Source organism: Leuciscus leuciscus, assembly GCF_965113295.1.
Source record: "Leuciscus leuciscus genome assembly, chromosome: 2".
NCBI lineage: Eukaryota > Metazoa > Chordata > Actinopteri > Cypriniformes > Leuciscidae > Leuciscus > Leuciscus leuciscus.
In genome coordinates this window covers 61,687,998-61,706,766 of record NC_138726.1, presented here as the reverse complement: position 1 = coordinate 61,706,766, position 18,769 = coordinate 61,687,998, and the positions used below count along the sequence as shown (strand labels likewise).

At 44.4% G+C, this 18,769-nt stretch overlaps 1 protein-coding gene across 2 annotated transcripts in view; it reads right to left on the bottom strand.

Annotated features, from left to right (window-relative positions):
- Positions 1-18,769, bottom strand: part of LOC309492430 (Fc receptor-like protein 5) — an 83,769-nt gene that overhangs the window by 49,807 nt on the left and 15,193 nt on the right. The window contains exons 6-11 of one of the 2 annotated variants that reach the window (XM_082161401.1): positions 17,658-17,936; positions 17,275-17,559; positions 16,921-17,199; positions 16,569-16,832; positions 15,586-15,831; positions 10,186-10,296 (exon numbers count right to left, since the gene is read on the bottom strand). The exons of the other annotated variant lie outside the window; for it this stretch is intronic. Coding sequence (XP_082017527.1) covers positions 10,186-10,296; positions 15,586-15,831; positions 16,569-16,832; positions 16,921-17,199; positions 17,275-17,559; positions 17,658-17,936 — 1,464 coding nt within the window. The remainder of the gene's footprint in view (positions 1-10,185; positions 10,297-15,585; positions 15,832-16,568; positions 16,833-16,920; positions 17,200-17,274; positions 17,560-17,657; positions 17,937-18,769) is intronic. 2 annotated transcript variants of the gene reach the window in all.

The window sequence follows — 18,769 nt, the reverse complement described above, 5'->3', positions numbered from 1 at the left end:
AGACCGCCTTGTGATTGCGCTCTCTGCCTGGCCTTCTACCCGGGCGGCTGCGTTCAGCGAGCCGGGTATGACAGCTGAGCGCTCGCCGGAGCCCCTCCCGCGAGCCTCGCTCTCTCCTTCTCCCCCGCCCTTCACCGACGCGCAGCGGCCGGCCATTGCCCGCACTGCCGTCGCCTCAGGGGACGAAGCAGATGACGTCAGACCCCTCTGTCAAGCCGCGCAAACGGCGCCGCTCACAAGGGATGTCAGAAACTGACGGTCTCGGGCTATAGCTTCCTTTACGTTACAAGAAAGCTACCCCCCCGTCACTGGCTAAAGGAGAGTAGAGTGTTAGCGGACTAACCTCCATTCCTGACATATTTCTCAGTCCCCTCCTAAGCTCAGGCGACTGGAAATACATATATTGCAGTAACGAGCCTGTTTTTATGCACGCACGCCTGCAAACTAACGCTACGCAAAACATGACGACGCTCGCCCTTCCTGCGCTCTCCCCCTCTGTTCGAGCCGCGCAAACGCGCCGCTCACAAGGGATGTCAGAAGTAGGCGGTCACGGGCTGGCTTCCTTTACGTTATAAGAAAGCTACCCCGCGTCTCGGTCGTGCGCGTCACCTACCGGCCACCTCCATTTCTCAGTCCCCTCCTAAGCTACAGGCGACTAGAAATATCTATGTTGCAGTAAACGAGCCTGTTTTCATACACGCACGTCTGCAAACTAACGATGTCACAGCACATGATGACATCTTCCCGCTCTCTCTCCCTTTGTCCGAGCCGCGCAACCGCGCCGTTCTCAAGGGATATCAGAGCGGACGTCACGAGCACCGGCGAAAAGAGGAAGTCCCACCCAGGTCGGACTAAACTCCGTTCCTGACATATTTCTCAGTCCCCTCTAAAGTTCAGGCGGCTGGAAATACTAATACTGCAGTAAACGAGCCTGTTTAATACACGCGCGCCTGCAAACAAACGCCGAAACGAAACACGACGCTCTGTCATAGGCTCGCGCTAACTAAGAGCTTATGTGTGCCCCTGTGGCTCAGTGGCAGAACACTAGGCTCCCGCGCGGGGGACCCGAGTTCGAATCCGACTCTGGCGGCAGATAAATATATTTTTTTCTGCTGGCTTCTCCGAGCTCGCGGCAGCTTTCTTACATACAGAAAGTGAACCCGCATCTCGCACCCTCCCGCTCTCAGGATGGTGCTTGAGTATTTATGAGCGTCTAAACATATGAGCCATCAAAGCATTCGCTCTATCAGTTTCCTATAACGCCAATGGTGTTATAAGTGTAGAATATGTGCCCACTCCCACGTGCTCACTGCTACACACAAACACGGTCTCCCCGGTAACGCTCACAGAGCGCACTCTCATAGCGGGCATGCGCCGCTCGAGTGCTAAGCGTAGAGAATGTGCCCAAAATTCTGTGCCCACACCTACCCACTGCCCGCTCTGTTACACAGTTACCCCGGGTTGCAGATCCTCCAAAGCTCACAAACATTCCGGCTCTGGCCGAAGGTGTCATAAGTGTAGAAAATGTGCTCACCACTACACTCAAACACTATCCCCATGGTAACACGCTCAGAGCGCACTCTCATAAAGCGGACACACGCTCGAGTACCAAGTGTAGTAAATGTGCCCACAACCCTGTGCTCACAACTACCCGCTGCTTGCTCTGCCACTCAGTTACCTCGGGTTACAAAGCTCCCAAACACTGGCCGTGTTATAAGTGTAAACTCTGCGCCCGCTCACGAGCACGCGCACCCACTTTCAGACATGACAACCCCCACGCCGCTCTCGCGCCAGGGGTGTTTAGCAGCAAAACGCGCTCCATCCGTAGCGATCGAGCCATCATATGCTGTACAGCCAGTCAGCACTGTTTTCCAGCCCCCGTGTTCGAGCACTGGCGGCGCGTCGCCGCCCCATCCTCTCTGATACAGGTTCCCCATCCCGCTCAGCACGGCGATCTGAACCCAGAGACCATTCGACCCCTAGCTATGCGTGCAAAAGCATGGGAAGCTATTCAGGGCGCGTCAGAATGGGTGCTGAATACTATATAACACGGCTATTCGCTTCAATTCGCTCGTCGCCCCCCGCGCTTTCTAGCGCAGACGGAGACAAAAGTGACTTTAGAAGCAGCGCACCTGCTTCAAGCACAAATAGCGAAGCTGCTGCGCAAAGGGGCTATAGAACAGGTTTATCCTTCTCTGAGCGAGTCGGGCTTTACAGCCGTTACTTCCTCGTACCCAAGAAGGACGGAGCGCTGAGACCTATTTTAGATCTGAGACATTTGAACAAAGCTCTCATGAGACGGCCGTTCAAAATGATCACAACCAGACAAATCCTCGCGCAAATTCGCCCGGGAGACTGGTTCATCTCTCTCGATCTAAAGGACGCATATTTTCAGATTCAGATAATACCCCGTCACAGGCCATTCTTGAGATTCGCCTTTGACGGTCGGGTATATCAGTACACCGTCCTGCCGTTCGGTCTATCTTTAGCACCCCGTACATTTACGAAGTGCATGGACGCGGCTCTCTCTCCCCTGAGGAGACAAGGAATGCGGATACTGAATTATCTGGACGACTGGCTAGTCCTCGCGCAGTCAGAGGCAGAGCTTTCGTCTCACAGAACAGCGCTTCTCAGCCATCTGGAATGCTTGGGTCTCTCGGTCAACTGGACCAAGAGCTCATTACTGCCCCGCCAGTCGACTTCCTTTCTCGGAATAGAACTGGACTCGGTGGCTATGACGGCCAGATTGTCAGAGCAGCGCGCGCGCCGCATTCGACATCTCGCCGCGTCTTTCCAGACAGGCAGTCAGGTTCCGCTGAGGACATTCCAGCGAGTCCTGGGGCATATGGCCTCAGCTGCAGCAGTGCTCCAGCTGGGCTTACTGCGCATGCGCCCGCTTCAACGCTGGCTGAAAGCGCGAGTGCCTCACCGAGCCTGGACGGCCGGCCGCTTACGAGTCAGAGTGGATCATGGCTGTGTTTCAGCCCTGCAGCCCTGGCTAGCAGCCGAATGGTATCGCACGGGAGTGACGATGGGAGTTGTCTCGCACCGGAAAGTTGTCTCGACAGATGCGTCCAACCTAGGTTGGGGAGCGCTATTAGAGGGCAGACCGGTCTATGGCCCTTGGTCAGACCAGGAGAGTCACCTTCATATAAACTGTCTAGAGATGCTGGCGGTCGAGAAAGCGCTCAAGCACTTCCTCCCATACCTACAGGGCCACCATGTACTAGTCCGCACGGACAACATGTCAGTGGTAGCCTATGTGAACCGTCAGGGCGGTGTCAGATCCAAAACACTCTGCGCCCTGGCGGAACGCCTCCTTGTGTGGGCTCAGCACTCACTGCGCTCGCTGAGAGCCGCGCATGTGCCGGGTCTCCTGAACGAGGGTCCAGACAGACTGTCCAGGGACAATGTTCCCCTGGGGGAGTGGTCTTTGCATCCCCAAACAGTCCAGTCACTGTGGCGCCGTTTCGGCAGAGCGGAAGTCGACCTCTTTGCGTCAAAAGACAACGCGCACTGCCCACGGTTCTTTTCCAAGAGCGAGGACGCGCTGGCCCAAACCTGGCCCAGCGGCCCGCTTTACGCTTTTCCCCCTGTCTCTCTGCTGCCACAAGTCATCGGGAGAATCAGGGAAGCGCGCCACACGGTGCTCCTCATAGCCCCGTATTGGGAGAATCAAACGTGGTTCCCAGATCTAATACGGCTGGCGGACACACCCCCCTGGCCGATACCGGTGAGAAGAGACCTTCTCTCTCAAGCCCGCGGCTCGATCTGGCATCCTCATCCAGAGCGCTGTCTCTGCATGTATGGATAGTCAACGGATACCCGTTGACTTGCCAATAGGGGTTGTGAACACGATCACACAGTCTAGAGCTCCCTCTACGAGACGGCTCTACACATCTAAATGGTCTGTGTTTAATAAATGGTGCACCGCCCAAGGGCTGGATCCACAAACATGTGAGGTGTCGCGTGTGCTTTGTTTCCTCCAAGAGCTGTTGGACATGGGCAGGTCCCCCTCCACGCTCAAAGTATATGTTGCGGCCATATCAGCTTTTTCCGACTCGGCGCTGGGCCGCGCATTAGGGAGGAATGAGTTCATTATCCGCTTCCTTAGAGGAGCTAGGAGGATGAACCCCCCGCGACCCCCCTCGGTTCCTTTTGGGATCTTTCCCTGGTCTTAGAGGCCATGAAAGCGCATCCCTTTGAACCCATGGAAACTGTGGATATGAAATACCTCACGCTCAAAACCGTTTTTCTGATAGCCCTGTCTTCAGTCAAACGTGTGGGTGACCTGCATGCGTTATCAGTTAACGCGGCATGTCTCGAGTTCGGACCTAATGACTCTAAAGTCATTCTCAAACCGAGACACGGTTATGTCCCCAAAGTGTTGGGCACACCCTTCAGAGCACAGGTCATTTCTCTCTCAGCTTTGCCGGCTACCGGCAGCGAAGTTGACAGTAATCTCCTTTGCCCTGTCAGAGCGCTGAGAAATTACATTACGCGCTCCGCCGCCATGAGGCGCTCGGAGCAGCTTTTCGTTTCGTTTGGTGGGCGCACCAAGGGTCTCGCCGCCTCGAAACACACTCTGTCCAGATGGATAGTGGACGCTATTGCAGCTGCTTATGCGTCTAAAGACCTGCAATGCCCTTTGGGCATCAGAGCCCACTCTACTAGAGGCATGGCCTCGTCATGGGCTTGGACTAGCGGAATTTCTATTCATGACATTTGTACGGCGGCGGGCTGGGCCTCCCCGTCTACATTTGTTAGATTTTACAATCTAGAAGTTCCCGCCCTGCAGGCTAAACTTTTATCAGTCTAAATCTCGCGTAGGCCGGCCCACTTCTGTGCGCGGGCTACTGCTGTTTGATTTAGCCCTCCTGGTTGAGCTGTACAATATAAGGGTTGGTTAGTCAGACCGGCCGCGTCGTTCTGTTCCCCCTACTATGTGCTTATGTACTTGCGCTAGCCATATCTTTGGCCGCCTGGCTCACACTCTCGTGTTCCCCGGGCTTCCCTGGGACTCATTCAGTGGATGCCGGGCGCGCACGGCGTTGACAAGGGAGTTCCCGTAGCGTAAGCTAAACTTACGCAATACGAGAGAACCTCTCGTAAGAGAACGTACTCGGTTACCTAACGTAACCTCTGTTCTCTCTAGAGAGGGAACGAGTATTGCGTAACCCGCCGTGCTCGTGCCACGAGCTCACTCGCTTCTGCGACAAAAACCAGTGAAAGCAGCCTCTCAGCCCATACCTCTGCCACGCCCCGCCTCGGGCCGTGACGCGTAGGCGCGCTGCTCGCGCTCATTGGGCGTGACGTCACGCCAAGGGCTCAGTGATAGGCTGCTGCAGTTGCCGCAGAGCAGCCTATGAGCACGCTAGATTGCCTGCTCTAGGTCTGCTTGCTGCCGCACTGCGTTGACAAGATATAAAAATTAAGGATAATTTTTTGCTTCATATCTCGAGAAAAGATGACTTTACCCGTAGCGTAAGCTAAACTTACGCAATACTCGTTCCCTCTCTAGAGAGAACAGAGGTTACGTTAGGTAACCGAGTACGCTTTCAACCCTGAAATCATCCGCTCTACCACCCTCACAGACCTCACATCAACCTGACTGGCAATATCTTCTGCTGATCTCCACTCTTTTGAGTCTACATTAATCAAGTGCCCCACTTTAGTAAAGCCTTTCTTCATGCATAACTTAACTATACTATTAGACACGCAAACATTTCCTAAAAAAGGATTAAAAAACAGTGGTTCATTCAAGCCATAATGATCATTTTCAGACCTATACAACCTAAACACTTCCCAAGATTTCAAAACCGATGCATAAAAATTTGCACCAAATGTGACATTTTCAATAAACGGTGACATCAAAAACAGTTGCTTATCAAGATCACTACTACAAAGGGATCTTAGTAAAGTTAGTCCAAAAGACACCCAAGGGATAAAATCTCTAGAAAAAAGCAGCCTTTGGGCAGATTTTAGTCTCATGGCTCTGATTTTAGCTGATAGTTCAATCAGTCCTTGACCTCCTTCATTTACTGGCAAATATAGGATTCCTGAAGGAAGCCAGTGGAAACCATCCCAAAAAAACTCCACAAAGTCTTTCTGTAGATTTTGTAATAGTTCCTTCGGGGGGTCGATAACAGTCAAGCGATGCCACAGCATAGATGCTGCTAAATTATTAATAACAAGAACCCTTCCTCTGTATGACAATTGAGGAAGAATCCATCTCCATTTCTGTAAACGACCAACCACCTTTTCATAAACGCCTTCCCAGTTTTTCTGCATGTATTGCTCTGTTCCAAGAAAGACCCCCAGCACTTTAAACCCCTCTGAACTCCAGGGGCAGCGCTGAGGAAGTTTAGGAACAGGCCTACCTTCTTCCTCCCATTGGCCTAATAACAACGATGCACTTTTTTCCCAGTTGACTCGAGCTGAGGAGGCTTTTTGATACATGTCAAGAGCCACTTCCAGCTCACGCACATCTTCATTGGATCTTATTATGACAGTGACATCGTCAGCATAAGCACTGAGTTTAACGGATACCATCTCTGATGTAAAAACGCCCGCCGTTGAAACTCCACAAAGTTGACGCCTCAGAACAGTTAGCAACGGTTCAATGGCTATGGCATATAAAATACCTGACATACTGCATCCCTGCCTTATGCCTCTGCCAACTGAAAAAGGTCTTGTAAGTGAACCACTTATCTTTAAGAAACTATAAATATCAGTACAATAATTTAACATAAGAACTAAAAACAGAACCAAAACCGAAAGCTTCAAAACATTTAAAAAGAAACTCATGATCCACACGATCAAAAGCTTTCTCCTGATCTAAAGATAAAAAACCCACATTAACATTATTGTCTCTGGCGAATGAGATCAAATCACGAAGCAGAAACAAATTATCAAATATTGTGCGTTTTGGAATACAAAATGACTGATCTGGGTGAATTATTGTCGATATATGGAGTTTTAATCTATTAGTTAATGCTTTTGACAGAATCTTATAATCCACTCCAAGCAGAGACACTGGACGCCAGTTTCTTATATCCGCAAGATCACCCTTCTTGGGTAGCAAAGTGATAAGTGCTCTTCGTAAACTCAGCGGTAAGGTGCCTCTTTCAAAGCACTCTAAGAAAACTGAGAACAAGTCTTCTCCAATCACTGACCAAAACTGTTTATAAAATTCTGCCGTTAAGCCATCCAATCCCGGAGCCTTTCCAGCAGACATGTCTGTAATAGCAGCAGTCAATTCACTTAAGTGCAAAGTCTGATCAAGCTTGGCCTTATCACTCTCCATCAGATGAGGTAAATCCTGGAGAAGTGTTTCTGTTATTTCTCCATCACATGGCTCTGCTTTGTAAAGGTTTTCATAAAAAAGCAGTGCTTGAGCAATTATTTCATGTTCATCAGTTGTTTCACCTCCTTCAGGAAGTTTCAGACAACTTAAAGTTTTTTTTATCAACAACTTTCTTCTCCAAACTGAAAAAAAAAGATGTTGGGGCATCCATGCAATTAAAGGATGTAAACCTTGCCCGAACCAGAGTCTCTTTTGCTTTCTCTTCCAGGAGATTGTGGAGAAGAATTTTCCTAGTTTCCAACACTTCAACAGTACTTCCATCATATTGTTCAATGTTCAACTGCAAAATGTCCTGTTCAAGTTTTCTCATTACGCTTCCAAGAGTATTCTTATTATGTGCAGTATACATCTGGCAAAACATCTTAACTTGAACTTTACTAATATCCCACCACTGACTCAGGGATTTATACTGAGACTTACTCTCTCTCCACATCTCCCAGAAAAGTGTAAAAGAGTGCACAAAGTGGTGATCCTGCAAAAGCTTATTGCTAAAGCGCCAGTATGGGCATTTAAAAGTGCTCTGTGCAGAAGTGATATTGACAGACACATAATGATGGTCTGAGAAAGGAGTAGGAATAATAGAACTATCAAGAAACTTTTCACAAAAACTTCTTTGAACATAAATTCTGTCAAGTCTTGCTGCAGAAACCCTATTCGAATTTACTTTTGTCCACGTATATTGTTTTACATCAGGAAAAGCTTCTCTCCAAACATCCACAAGATCATGATAAATTATCAATTTTCTAAAAACTTCTGCTGACGGCCTATGAGGATTTCTGTCCACTGTGTGATCTAAAGTGCAGTTAAAATCTCCAGCCAAAACAATAATTCTCCCCTGTGGGACACTGCTTAATGCTGTATGAAGTTTCCCAAAGAAAAGTATACGTTCAGTCCCAATATTGGGGGCATATACATTGAAAAGTGAAAAATCGAGCCCATGTAACGCAACATCTACTCTCTGCATTCTACCTGGTAGAACATCAAAAACGCTCAGATTTTGTTCCTTAAACTCAGCTCCAAGAAGAATAGCCACTCCTGCACTGTTACTTGAACCATGACTCAAAACAACCTGTCCATTCCATCCACTCTGCCACTGGATTTGATTATTAACATCCGTGTGAGTTTCTTGTAGAAAAACAACACTACTCTTTTTCATAAAAATATACTCAAAAAGACTTTTCAAAGCCTCACGACACCCATTTATATTTAATGTGCTAAATTTCAAAGGTGCCACGAAAAAGAGAAAAAGATAACCACACAATAAAAAAACTCCACAAGGGTTATTTGACAACCAAAACATACTCATTTTTTACTCTGCAATTTCAAAGAACTTCTAACGTTGCTAAGAAGTTTCTTGAGACGGTACCGCTTTGGTTTATCAAGCTCATCAAAAGAAGCCTTCTTCATAGCCATGGTGCCGGATAATAAAAACAATTTTACATCAGGGAAATATGAATAAATTCTCGGTTTACGTAGTCCTTTTGTAGTATCTAAAAAGTGATTAATCTGCTGAAGTGAATAAAGTTTGATCTTACCTCCAGAGATGAGCTCCGAATCCTCCCCGTAATTACTCATTAAATCCGTATCATCATGCTCATTTTCAGAGTCATCCATTAAATCCAACGAGGCTTGAGATGAAAAGTCATCTTTACCCTGTTTAAACAATTCCTCAGTAGTAGTATCACTCTCCATTTTATCAGGCTGCGCCTGTCCTCCATCGCAAAACAAATCAGTTTCGGGCATGGGCTGCAAACCCACCTGTCCCGAGCTCGTCTCTGGCTGCGTTTCGGCGGGAGCATGACTCGGGCCGGCTTCCTCCTCAACAGCCTCGGCCAGGCCGTCTCCAGAGGTCTACAGCACCCCAGTCCCCTCGGGCAGAACACCGGGCGTAGAGATCGCTCCGTCCCGCTGCGGTTCTGACGCCACAGCGGTCGCAGCATCATCCGCGCCGGCCGCCCTCTCACTGTTCTCCGCACCGACAGCCGGTACCAGAGCCGGAGCTGGTTTATCTCGCCTCGGGCAAGTTTGTCTAACATGTCCAAACTCACCGCACACAAAGCACTTCATTGACTCTGAACTTATAAATACAGTGTAATCCTTTCCCTCAATACTCAACTTCGCTGACAGATGTAATGGATCACTCTGAGAATTCAGAATCATTAAAGCCTGACGCCGAAACGACATTACATGTCTAATCTCCGGACTTTTACATCCAAGAGGAATCATTTTAATTGGACTTACTAGAGTATTTGCTCTAGTTGTTCATTTTTTACAAACGGCGGTATGTTTGATAAAATGACTTTCTTGGCTGGGCTTGACAAAGGCAAAACAGGCACAAAGATGTCTTTGATTATCAACCCTGTTTCAAATAATTTGTTCACCATGCGGCTTTCACTGAGAAAAAACACAATTGCCTTGTTCATACGGGAGGCAGATTTGATATTTGCGCCACCGATCGCCGCACTCACAGCTATCAGACAATCCTCCACTGATACCACGGCCTCAGGCATACACTTACAACCATGTTTGATGGTTAACTGTGAGAGGTCCGCCATCTCTGACCCCAAAATCCTCCCTCTCTCGCTCTCTCTGACCGAAGTCAGGGGGAAAAAACAAACAAACCAAAAAACTAACCTAAACCTAATAACTATAAATAAGTGAAAAAATAAAGAAATAAAGACATTTCACTCAACCAAGGAGACACTTTCACTCCCAACAAACGGCTCCTTCCACACTCACTCCGCACATGCGCACAGAGAGAGAGAGAGAGAGAGAGAGAGAGAGAGAGAGAGAGAGAGAGAGAGATCAGACAGTTTTACCTCTCGCTCTGTAACACTTGTAAAGCAGCACGACTGTCGCTAGCAGATACGGAGAAGCTGCCAGAAGAGAACTGAGGATTTTGAGGACAGAAATCTGACCTGAACGTGACACTGGAAAACAGAAACACAAGAACATTATTGAGCAACATTACAGAGCTCTGAAGGGCTTTCAGAAAGTTTCTTGAGGAACTCAAAGTTTGTGAGTGAATATAAAAGCTATGAAATATGTTTCCGCCCATCTCATATTATTCCACCACCATTTCTCTTTTACAGCTCTGTATTAAAGGAAGAGAAAAATATATATTCTGCCAAATTGACTGACCTTCATGTTGTTCAAACCTGTTTGAATTACTTTCTTGTGTGGAAAATAAAAGATATTTTGAAGGAACTTTTAATTTCATTGTATGGAGAATTTTTTTTTCCCAAATACCTTCTTATATGTTCCACAGAATAAAGAAAGTCATACATGTTTGGAACGACATGAGGGGGAGTAAATGATGACATCATAGAATATTAATATAAGTTATTCATTTTAATGTTTAAGAGGTACGTACAATTGTTTTCCTCTTCAGACCAAAACTGTATGTTTGACACTGAACATATATGAGCACAATCAGATTCATTCCTGCTGCTTTCAAATGAAAAACTGAATTTATGAAAAGTCAGATTTTAACAGGAAAGTCTCTAAAAGTCTCTTGATTTCATTGAATTGAGTGATGTTTTTTATAAGGTGTTGATTTCACTATATTTCAGAATGTTTTGCATGTGATTTGATAGTTCGACTCTTCACAGTTCTGTCATGAACTCTCTGAGTGTTTGGCATGGTTATGGATATGACAATGTTGATATGTTCGGTCTTGAAGGAATAGATCTGCTACAAAACACATGAATTACCCGTAGCAGATCTATACAGGTGGAGCTGGGGAAGGTGGAGGGTTTCTGAAAGAGCTTAAGGCGAGACACGGCAGGCAAAAACATCGATTTTTCATGCAGTGGTCAGTTTTGAGATTTTGGGCAAGTTTACTCCTTCAATATGTGTTCTTTCAAGCTGCTATAAATACAACGTTGAAAATTAACATTAAGATGTTTATTTTATCACATTTTGTTTACTTGCGGCAGTAAGTTTCTCCCGAATTTACCAGGAAGTTAGCATTCCAACCAAGCGGCAACCTCCCCGTCTCTCTCTTGAAACCAACACGGAAGTGAGTTAAACTGCAATTCGTTGACTGGCCGCTTGGGCTGGTGTCAAAAGTGAGTCAAATCTGTATCTCCCCCATGTTAAAATGCCAAATTGTACAGCAGAAAAAAACATGTTTACAGCCTAATTTTGCCCTTCATAACAACTGTGAGGGGGGTGAATTTTTTTATAACTCATCCATTTAGTTGATTAATATTTAAAGTTCTGCATAATTACGGGTGTGTCCACTTGAGTGACAGGTGAGCCGCTGATGTCAATGCTAGCCGTTTGTCTGCTGTTACTAGCCGTTACTTCACCTCAGCAAATGCTGAACTTGCCATCTCTGCAGTGTTTGTGCTTTTTTTCGGGATTATTTCATACAATTTAATACACCCATTACTTCGCCCACGGCTTAGGATTCCGTCGTTGTCATCGAGTATCGTTCGAGAGAACAACCAGTGCTGTATTTCAGTTGTTTTCCTCTGTGAACATGCACTAATGGATGTCTGACAATTTCGTTGCTTTTTGGAGTTTTCAGATTTAAAAACGTCAATAAAGGCTCGTTCGTTCTGCTCTCACGGAACAGATAGATTATAATATGCTTAAGTACCGTCAGATGAAATCCTACAGGTGTCGGTGCTTTCTCCGTCCATGCAATAAATGCACATCCTTGAATGAGCGCGGATTTCCAGTGCATTTATTTGAACTTAAAGCTGCAGTCGGCAAGTCTGGCAGATTGGGTCGATTAGCCAAAATTTTGAATGTTTACAACTCTCATGCCCCTCCCCACTACCAGCGAGCACCCTCCCATCGAGGTCGTGCTCGTCAGTGCGTCACTGTGCGTGTGTACCTGATTTTCTGTGAACGCGTCTCTTCAGCATCTATCGACTCGGAGGTAGGCTGCCCTGGCTAATCTATCCATAGATAGCAATAACCGAGGAATTGGAAGCTTGTTAGTAGATTTTCTCTCCGCCATCACGCTTCATGCAATCTCCAGGCGAACTTCAGGCGTGGCGTGTGCATGTGATATTAACGTGCGCGAGTGAGGGGGGATCTGTGGCGTGTGCACGACCTGTGATTGACAGTCAGATCTCACACCCCCCTGCGCTGATTGGACCCGATGATCCGGGAGCGGTGGATTTTTGCAAAACAAATAACACGCTCCAGGTGGAGTTAGAAGCTCGGGTTTTTTCTAAAACCACCATATTTATGTTGTTCTGTCGGATTATAGTGTCAATTTCACTGAATATGATCAAAACATTTTTGCAGACGGCAGCTTTAAAGCAACACTATGTAACTTTTCAACCTTCATAATATATTTCCAAGATCCTTGTGATGGTACATCGACTTACAATAGGTTGAATGACACGTCTGCCATAGCCTGACAGGGTCTGTATCGCTTTTACTGGCACTATGTAACTTCGGTGTTCGGGTAGTAACCAGAGCACAAAAAGAACTACAAAATTTGACTGCTTTACGGCATACGTCACTTCCCCCACCACTTCGTCAAATTTGGACGTGAGAGGCCAACCAGCGTTTGTTTTCGGCTTTCGTGCGTATGTTTTTGTCATGGGGGTTGTTTACACCTGGCCACTTTATGCGTTTTCTCAGATCGGATAGCTATCCGATCGTGAAAAGTCCAGGTTTAAATGCTCTCCGAAACGCATTTGAGACGGATTTGAATCCGATCCCTCAAACCACTTCAGGAGGTGGTCTGAGACGCATTCCAGACGAAACTGGACAAGTGTAAATGCATATGGTTGTTGAAACCACATATGTAAATTGTACTCCTCCCAAAAATGCTAAAAAAATAAATAAAATAAAACCGTGTGAGAGCGTTGTATAGGCTATATGTTATATCCAGATATGACGACGCGCTGGAACACGCATCACCGCAGATGAGCAACTGCATCAAGCCAACATGCAAACTATCGCAAATCAAAGTGAAAGTAAGTCGCAGACGCTTAACACACAATCTTCATCATTAAAAGTAAAGAAACGAAATGATCTTACCAGGGCTGTTACTGCTCTCTCTTATTGCGGTCTTTGATTTTGAAATTTTAGCTGATGATCTATAAAATGCAGCTCATATCTGTTGCTTTTGGTGACGTGAACTCCATTAAATCTGCATATAGCGCGAGAATTGAAGATCGAATTTAAATCCGTTTCGCAAAAATACATTTATGTGACCAGGTGTAAATGGAATCGTTTTGATAAATCAGATAGCTATGCCTCACGAATTAGTTTGCCAGCTGAACTCAGGTGTTGTGAGGTGTATTTATCACGTAGTCCTGAGGGATCTCAGACAACGCCGTTTGATGTTGATTCCTGCGATTATCATGAGAACAGCTTTCAATATCTCACATAATTATCAGGACATAAATAAGCCTAACGTAGAGGTTGTAAATAGTGTAAACGAGCACAATTTGCAAACTATTATGATAAATTGCAGTAATCATGTCTAATGACATCATAACGGCCAATGTTATGAAATAATGCGACGTACATTTAACTTAATTGATGTTATCTGGCATTTTGTAATGTTTACATTCCAATAAAAACAACACAAATTAAATTATACAGTAGGCCTAGACTATAGACTATTTACTTGTGATTTAGCTGCAATCATGTAAAAACGTTATAATATAATATATTTACGACAGTGCAAGTATTCCACAGCGACTCTAGGGGTCGCTGTTTGACAAAAACACAATTTCTACTTAGTGTGGCTTTAATAGGTAACGTTAATATATCTATGGTTTAACCCTTTTGAGAGGCGGCCAAAATCAGAATTTAAAATGGACTGAATAAGCTCTCTACGAACTTGACGAACGATGCCGCGCTGACGGACCATAGACTATAAAAAAAAGAGTGACATGTATGCACATAAATCACTGTCACACACACTCTCTCAGAGTAATATTAAGTTACTGCATATACATTTTCAACTAGCAGAATAGTACAGAATCACGATACACAGTCTCACTTGTTGCCATGTATTTGAACTATTATAATATTTCGAAAGGGCAAAAACAGGAACTTTTATTTGGCTTTACATCATCAACTGTCACTTTAGCGCGAGGCCCTGTGCAGTCGCAGACTTGGTACTGTCAGTAGCATATAGCATTACCTCCCCACCCGCCCCGCCTCTTTGCCCATTTTCTGTTATGGAGTGACGTGAGGCCAAGATGGCGACGGCCGGCTCCGCCCACTTTAGGCTTCAAAAATGCTCTTCAGAAACCTACGGGTGACGTCACGGACACTACGTCCATATTTTTTTACAGTCTATGATTTCAACGCGACACACCGAGCTCCGTCTGTTCACTGAAGTCTGTCATGACCGGGATCGTTGTAAAGCTCTGAGTCTCCTGCACAACGCTATGTAACCCAAATATGGGCATTTCCCTTCTATAAGTAACCAATCGTGAATGTCCAAAGGGGGATTTAAAGCTAGCAACGAAATCTCATTTAGAGCTGTTTTCTCAAAATTAGTTTTTTGTCATTCTCCAGTACAAACATCTCAGCCTGTAGCACCTGTGTACACCAAACTCTCCAGTTATACACTTAGCAGTATTCTGAAGATAGTTTCAGAGGGATTTGTTAATAAATCATTCCTGGCCAGATTTGTGAGACATTTTAATAAAAACAAATATGGTGAAAATCGATTTTTTATGGCTATGGACAGTATATTTAGATTTCCTAGGTAATGAAAGCATATATCCTGAAATCCCTCAGAATTTTTTTTTTTTCATCTTGTGTGTAAACAAAATGAAAAAAGAATTGTGCACCTGGCTTTATCATATGTTCAGATCTATCTACCGAAAAGATATGCAAATTGTGCATATTTAATGAGATAATGCCTAATTTGCATAGTTAAACATGCAAATTTCTAAAACTTGTAATACATTTTTTTTGATATACTTGTGTAAGTAATCAACTGAGAAAGTTTCATGGTGATATTTATTATTTTAAAATTGTACCCAATTCACCTGTAGTGTCTCGCCTTAAGCTCATTGGCTGCTGATACAGCAGGAACCAATCAGCTGTGCCCTATAGAGAATGATGTGATTGCAAGCAGACTGAGTTAAACAGCGCCATCTAGAGTTTCATGACAGAACTTTGTATTTGTCAATACCTGATTGTGTCCAGCAGAAATAAGAGACAGAGACTCATATATATGAATAGTGTGGCGTATCTCATCAGATGCTCATGAATATAATAACCTCTGACTGAGATCCAGCTGTGGAGTGACTGTCCTCTCTCTGTTTTACAGTAGTAGAAACTCTCATGTGACTTTGAGACAGTAGTGATGCTCATCTCTCCTGTCGGCTTATTCTGGATCAGTGATCCGTCTTTATAGAAATCAGCGCTGAGGATCGGGGAGTTTGTAGATCGATGTAAACAGTGTAGAGTCAGAGTCTCTCCCTCAATCACAGGATCAACAGAACTCTCCAGAATCACCTCACCGTCTACAAACACAAGAAATACATCAACAGATGTAGTGATGATACAGGCTGTATTAATCACAGCCATACTTCAGTTATTAATAAGATCTGGAGGGTCAAAATGTTCACTACCTTTAATCTGAGAAACTTTTATTCAGCAAGGATTCATGATCAAATGTGACGCATTGATCAAAAAAGACATTTATGTTACAAAAGATTTATATTTCAAATAAATGCTGTTTTTCAAACTTTCTATTCATCAAAGAAGAAGAAAAGCATCACATTTTCCACACATTTTTTTTTTCAACATTGATAATAATCATAAATGTTTCTTGAGAAGCAAATCATCATATTATCCTGATTTCTGAAGGATCATGTGACACTGAAGACTGGAGTAATGATGCTGAACATTCAGCTTTGAATAAATTACAGTTTACAATATATTCACATATAATTTATTTGTATTATTGTAATATTTCATATGTAATAATACTGGAAAATGAAGGTTTTCATGTATTTTTGGTAAAATAAACATATTCTGGTATCAAACATATTTACAAAACATAAAAAAATACCAATCCCAAACTTCTGAATATTGTATTTTATTATAGAGTTTAAATCTTGATATTCACTGTGCAATTTTCTGATATTCAGTAAGTTTATGCATAATCAAATGTCTGAATTCTCAATTCTATTATGTTTTAATCTTGAACAGATTGTTATTTATTGTGTTGTATAGTTGTAAGCGTGATTGGACTCACCATGTACAGTGATGTTTCGAGGATGCCGTTTCTCTCCAGATTCAGACTCACACCAGTACACTCCAGTGTCAGATGTGCTGAGAGAGTCCATTACACATCCAGATCCTGTTTGTTTTGCACAAGTTTGTGTGTCTTTGTCTGTGTATCTTCTCACTGTCCATCCAGCAGAGTTACTCTGATCCTCACAGCTCAGAGAGAGAGAGTCAGATGAGAAGTGTTGACTTCTGCTGGGATTGATGACCAGAGACACTGAAGCAGAAACTCCTGAAAAGAGGAAAATCTCCATCAAAACTGACAGCACAGAGACTGCAGTGAAACACAGATCCGGATGAGCACAAGCATAAACCCTCACCAGTGATCCACAGTGTGTGTGAGCTGCTGGTGTGTGTGTAATAGGCTGGTCGTCCTCTCTCTGCTCTGCACGTATAAACTCCTGTGTGCTGTAGAGCAGCAGGACTGAGAGTGTAAGATCCTCCAGCTCCTCTGCTGCTGTCTGACAGATGATCATGATCTCTGAACCAGCTGAACGTCCAGCCTTTAGAGGAGCCTGAAACCTCACAGGTCAGAGTCACTGATTCTCCTTCAGTCAGCCACGGCTGTGGAGACACTCGCACTGATGCCTGAGCTTCAGCTGAACAAAACATCACGAGTTACAGAGCCGTAGAGAAACTGATGGAGAAGCTGATCACAACAAACACACACTCACCTGAGACAGTCAGTGTAACAGCATCACTGCGCTGAGAGCTTTGAGTGTGTATCTGTCCTGTACAGGTGTATTTACCGCGGTGAGAGAGATCAACACTGCTGATGTTCAACTCTTGTGTTGAGGTTTGGCTGACAGTGTTTTTATATTGGTTGTTGGTTCCCTCTATTTCCCATCTGTATGTCCACTCAGTGTCTCCTCCCCACTTTATATCACATCTGAGAGAGACTGTTTCTCCTCTAAACACTCGTTCATCAGGTCGTACCGTCAGCACAGCTTTAGGACTCTCTGTACAAACACAGATTATTGCATTTATAGTTTCAGAAGTTGTGTAGATATTGTCTCTGATCTGTATTTGTTGCATCACACACTACAGTCTCTCTCACCTGTAACATTTACCCACAGTGCATCACTGTATTGTGTGTAATAGACTGGTTTCCCTCTTCCAGCTCTACACCAGTACTGGCCTCCATCAGACACTGAATCAATCTTCAGGCTGTAGGGGTTTGTTTTCTTCTTCTCTGTCTCAGGGTTCAGTGTGTGTTTGTACCAGTAAGAGTCCCAGTTTCCAGTGGACGGATCCATGCGACAGGTCAAAGTCACTGTGATTCCAGTCAGTGCAGCTCCTGCAGGATCTGATGTGAGTTCAGGCTTCGGCTTTAGATCTGCAGGAGAACAACAGATTCAGATCCTCGAGACTCAAATAAATGAGCATTTAAATGACTAAAATAATTGCTTCAGTCCTCTTATTGGGACAGATGTGGCTGATACAGAAGTGCATAAGAGAAGAGTTGAGCTCCACATCACCCCTTCACTGTCACCCTTCTTTATCACAGAGACATGAACATCACTATCCAAACTTAAATAGTTGTAATTCAAGAATGATTTGGAATATAGACCTATGACTGCTCTTGTTTTAAAGAAGACATTTGGAAGATTATTGTAGAAGTAAAAATTATGAAAGTGAAACAGAAAAAAAGTTATAGAAGTTTTAGTTTATGAAAATGTATAATGTAAACAATTATTTAAAATATATATTGTACAAAACATGTTTCACTTTAAATCTGCAAGAAAATCAAAGCCAAGTTGTGTTCCAGAATTTTAGGTTGATATCTCAAAAAATGAGCTTTCAGTGAGATTTAGTTTGGGCGCAGTACCAAACCTTTCCACTAGATGTCAGCCAAGCTCTGTTAATGACCATATAAGTTTAGAGCGATCTGAACCATATATTTCCATAATGTTCATACAGTGTATGATGCAGAGATCTATTGAGTAGTATGGGCGGTTTAGCAGTATTTGATTTGAATTCAACCTTTAATAAACACATCAAAAACACGTATGTGCGTTACAGCTCGCCGCCACATCACAAATCAAGAAACCATCATTTGTTTCATTATATTTAAAACCTTTTCAGACCTTTTTTCCACATAAAATTGAATTGGTTTTATCTTTTGAACTGTTGGCATGAAAACGAGTTTCTACCAATCATTCATGATTT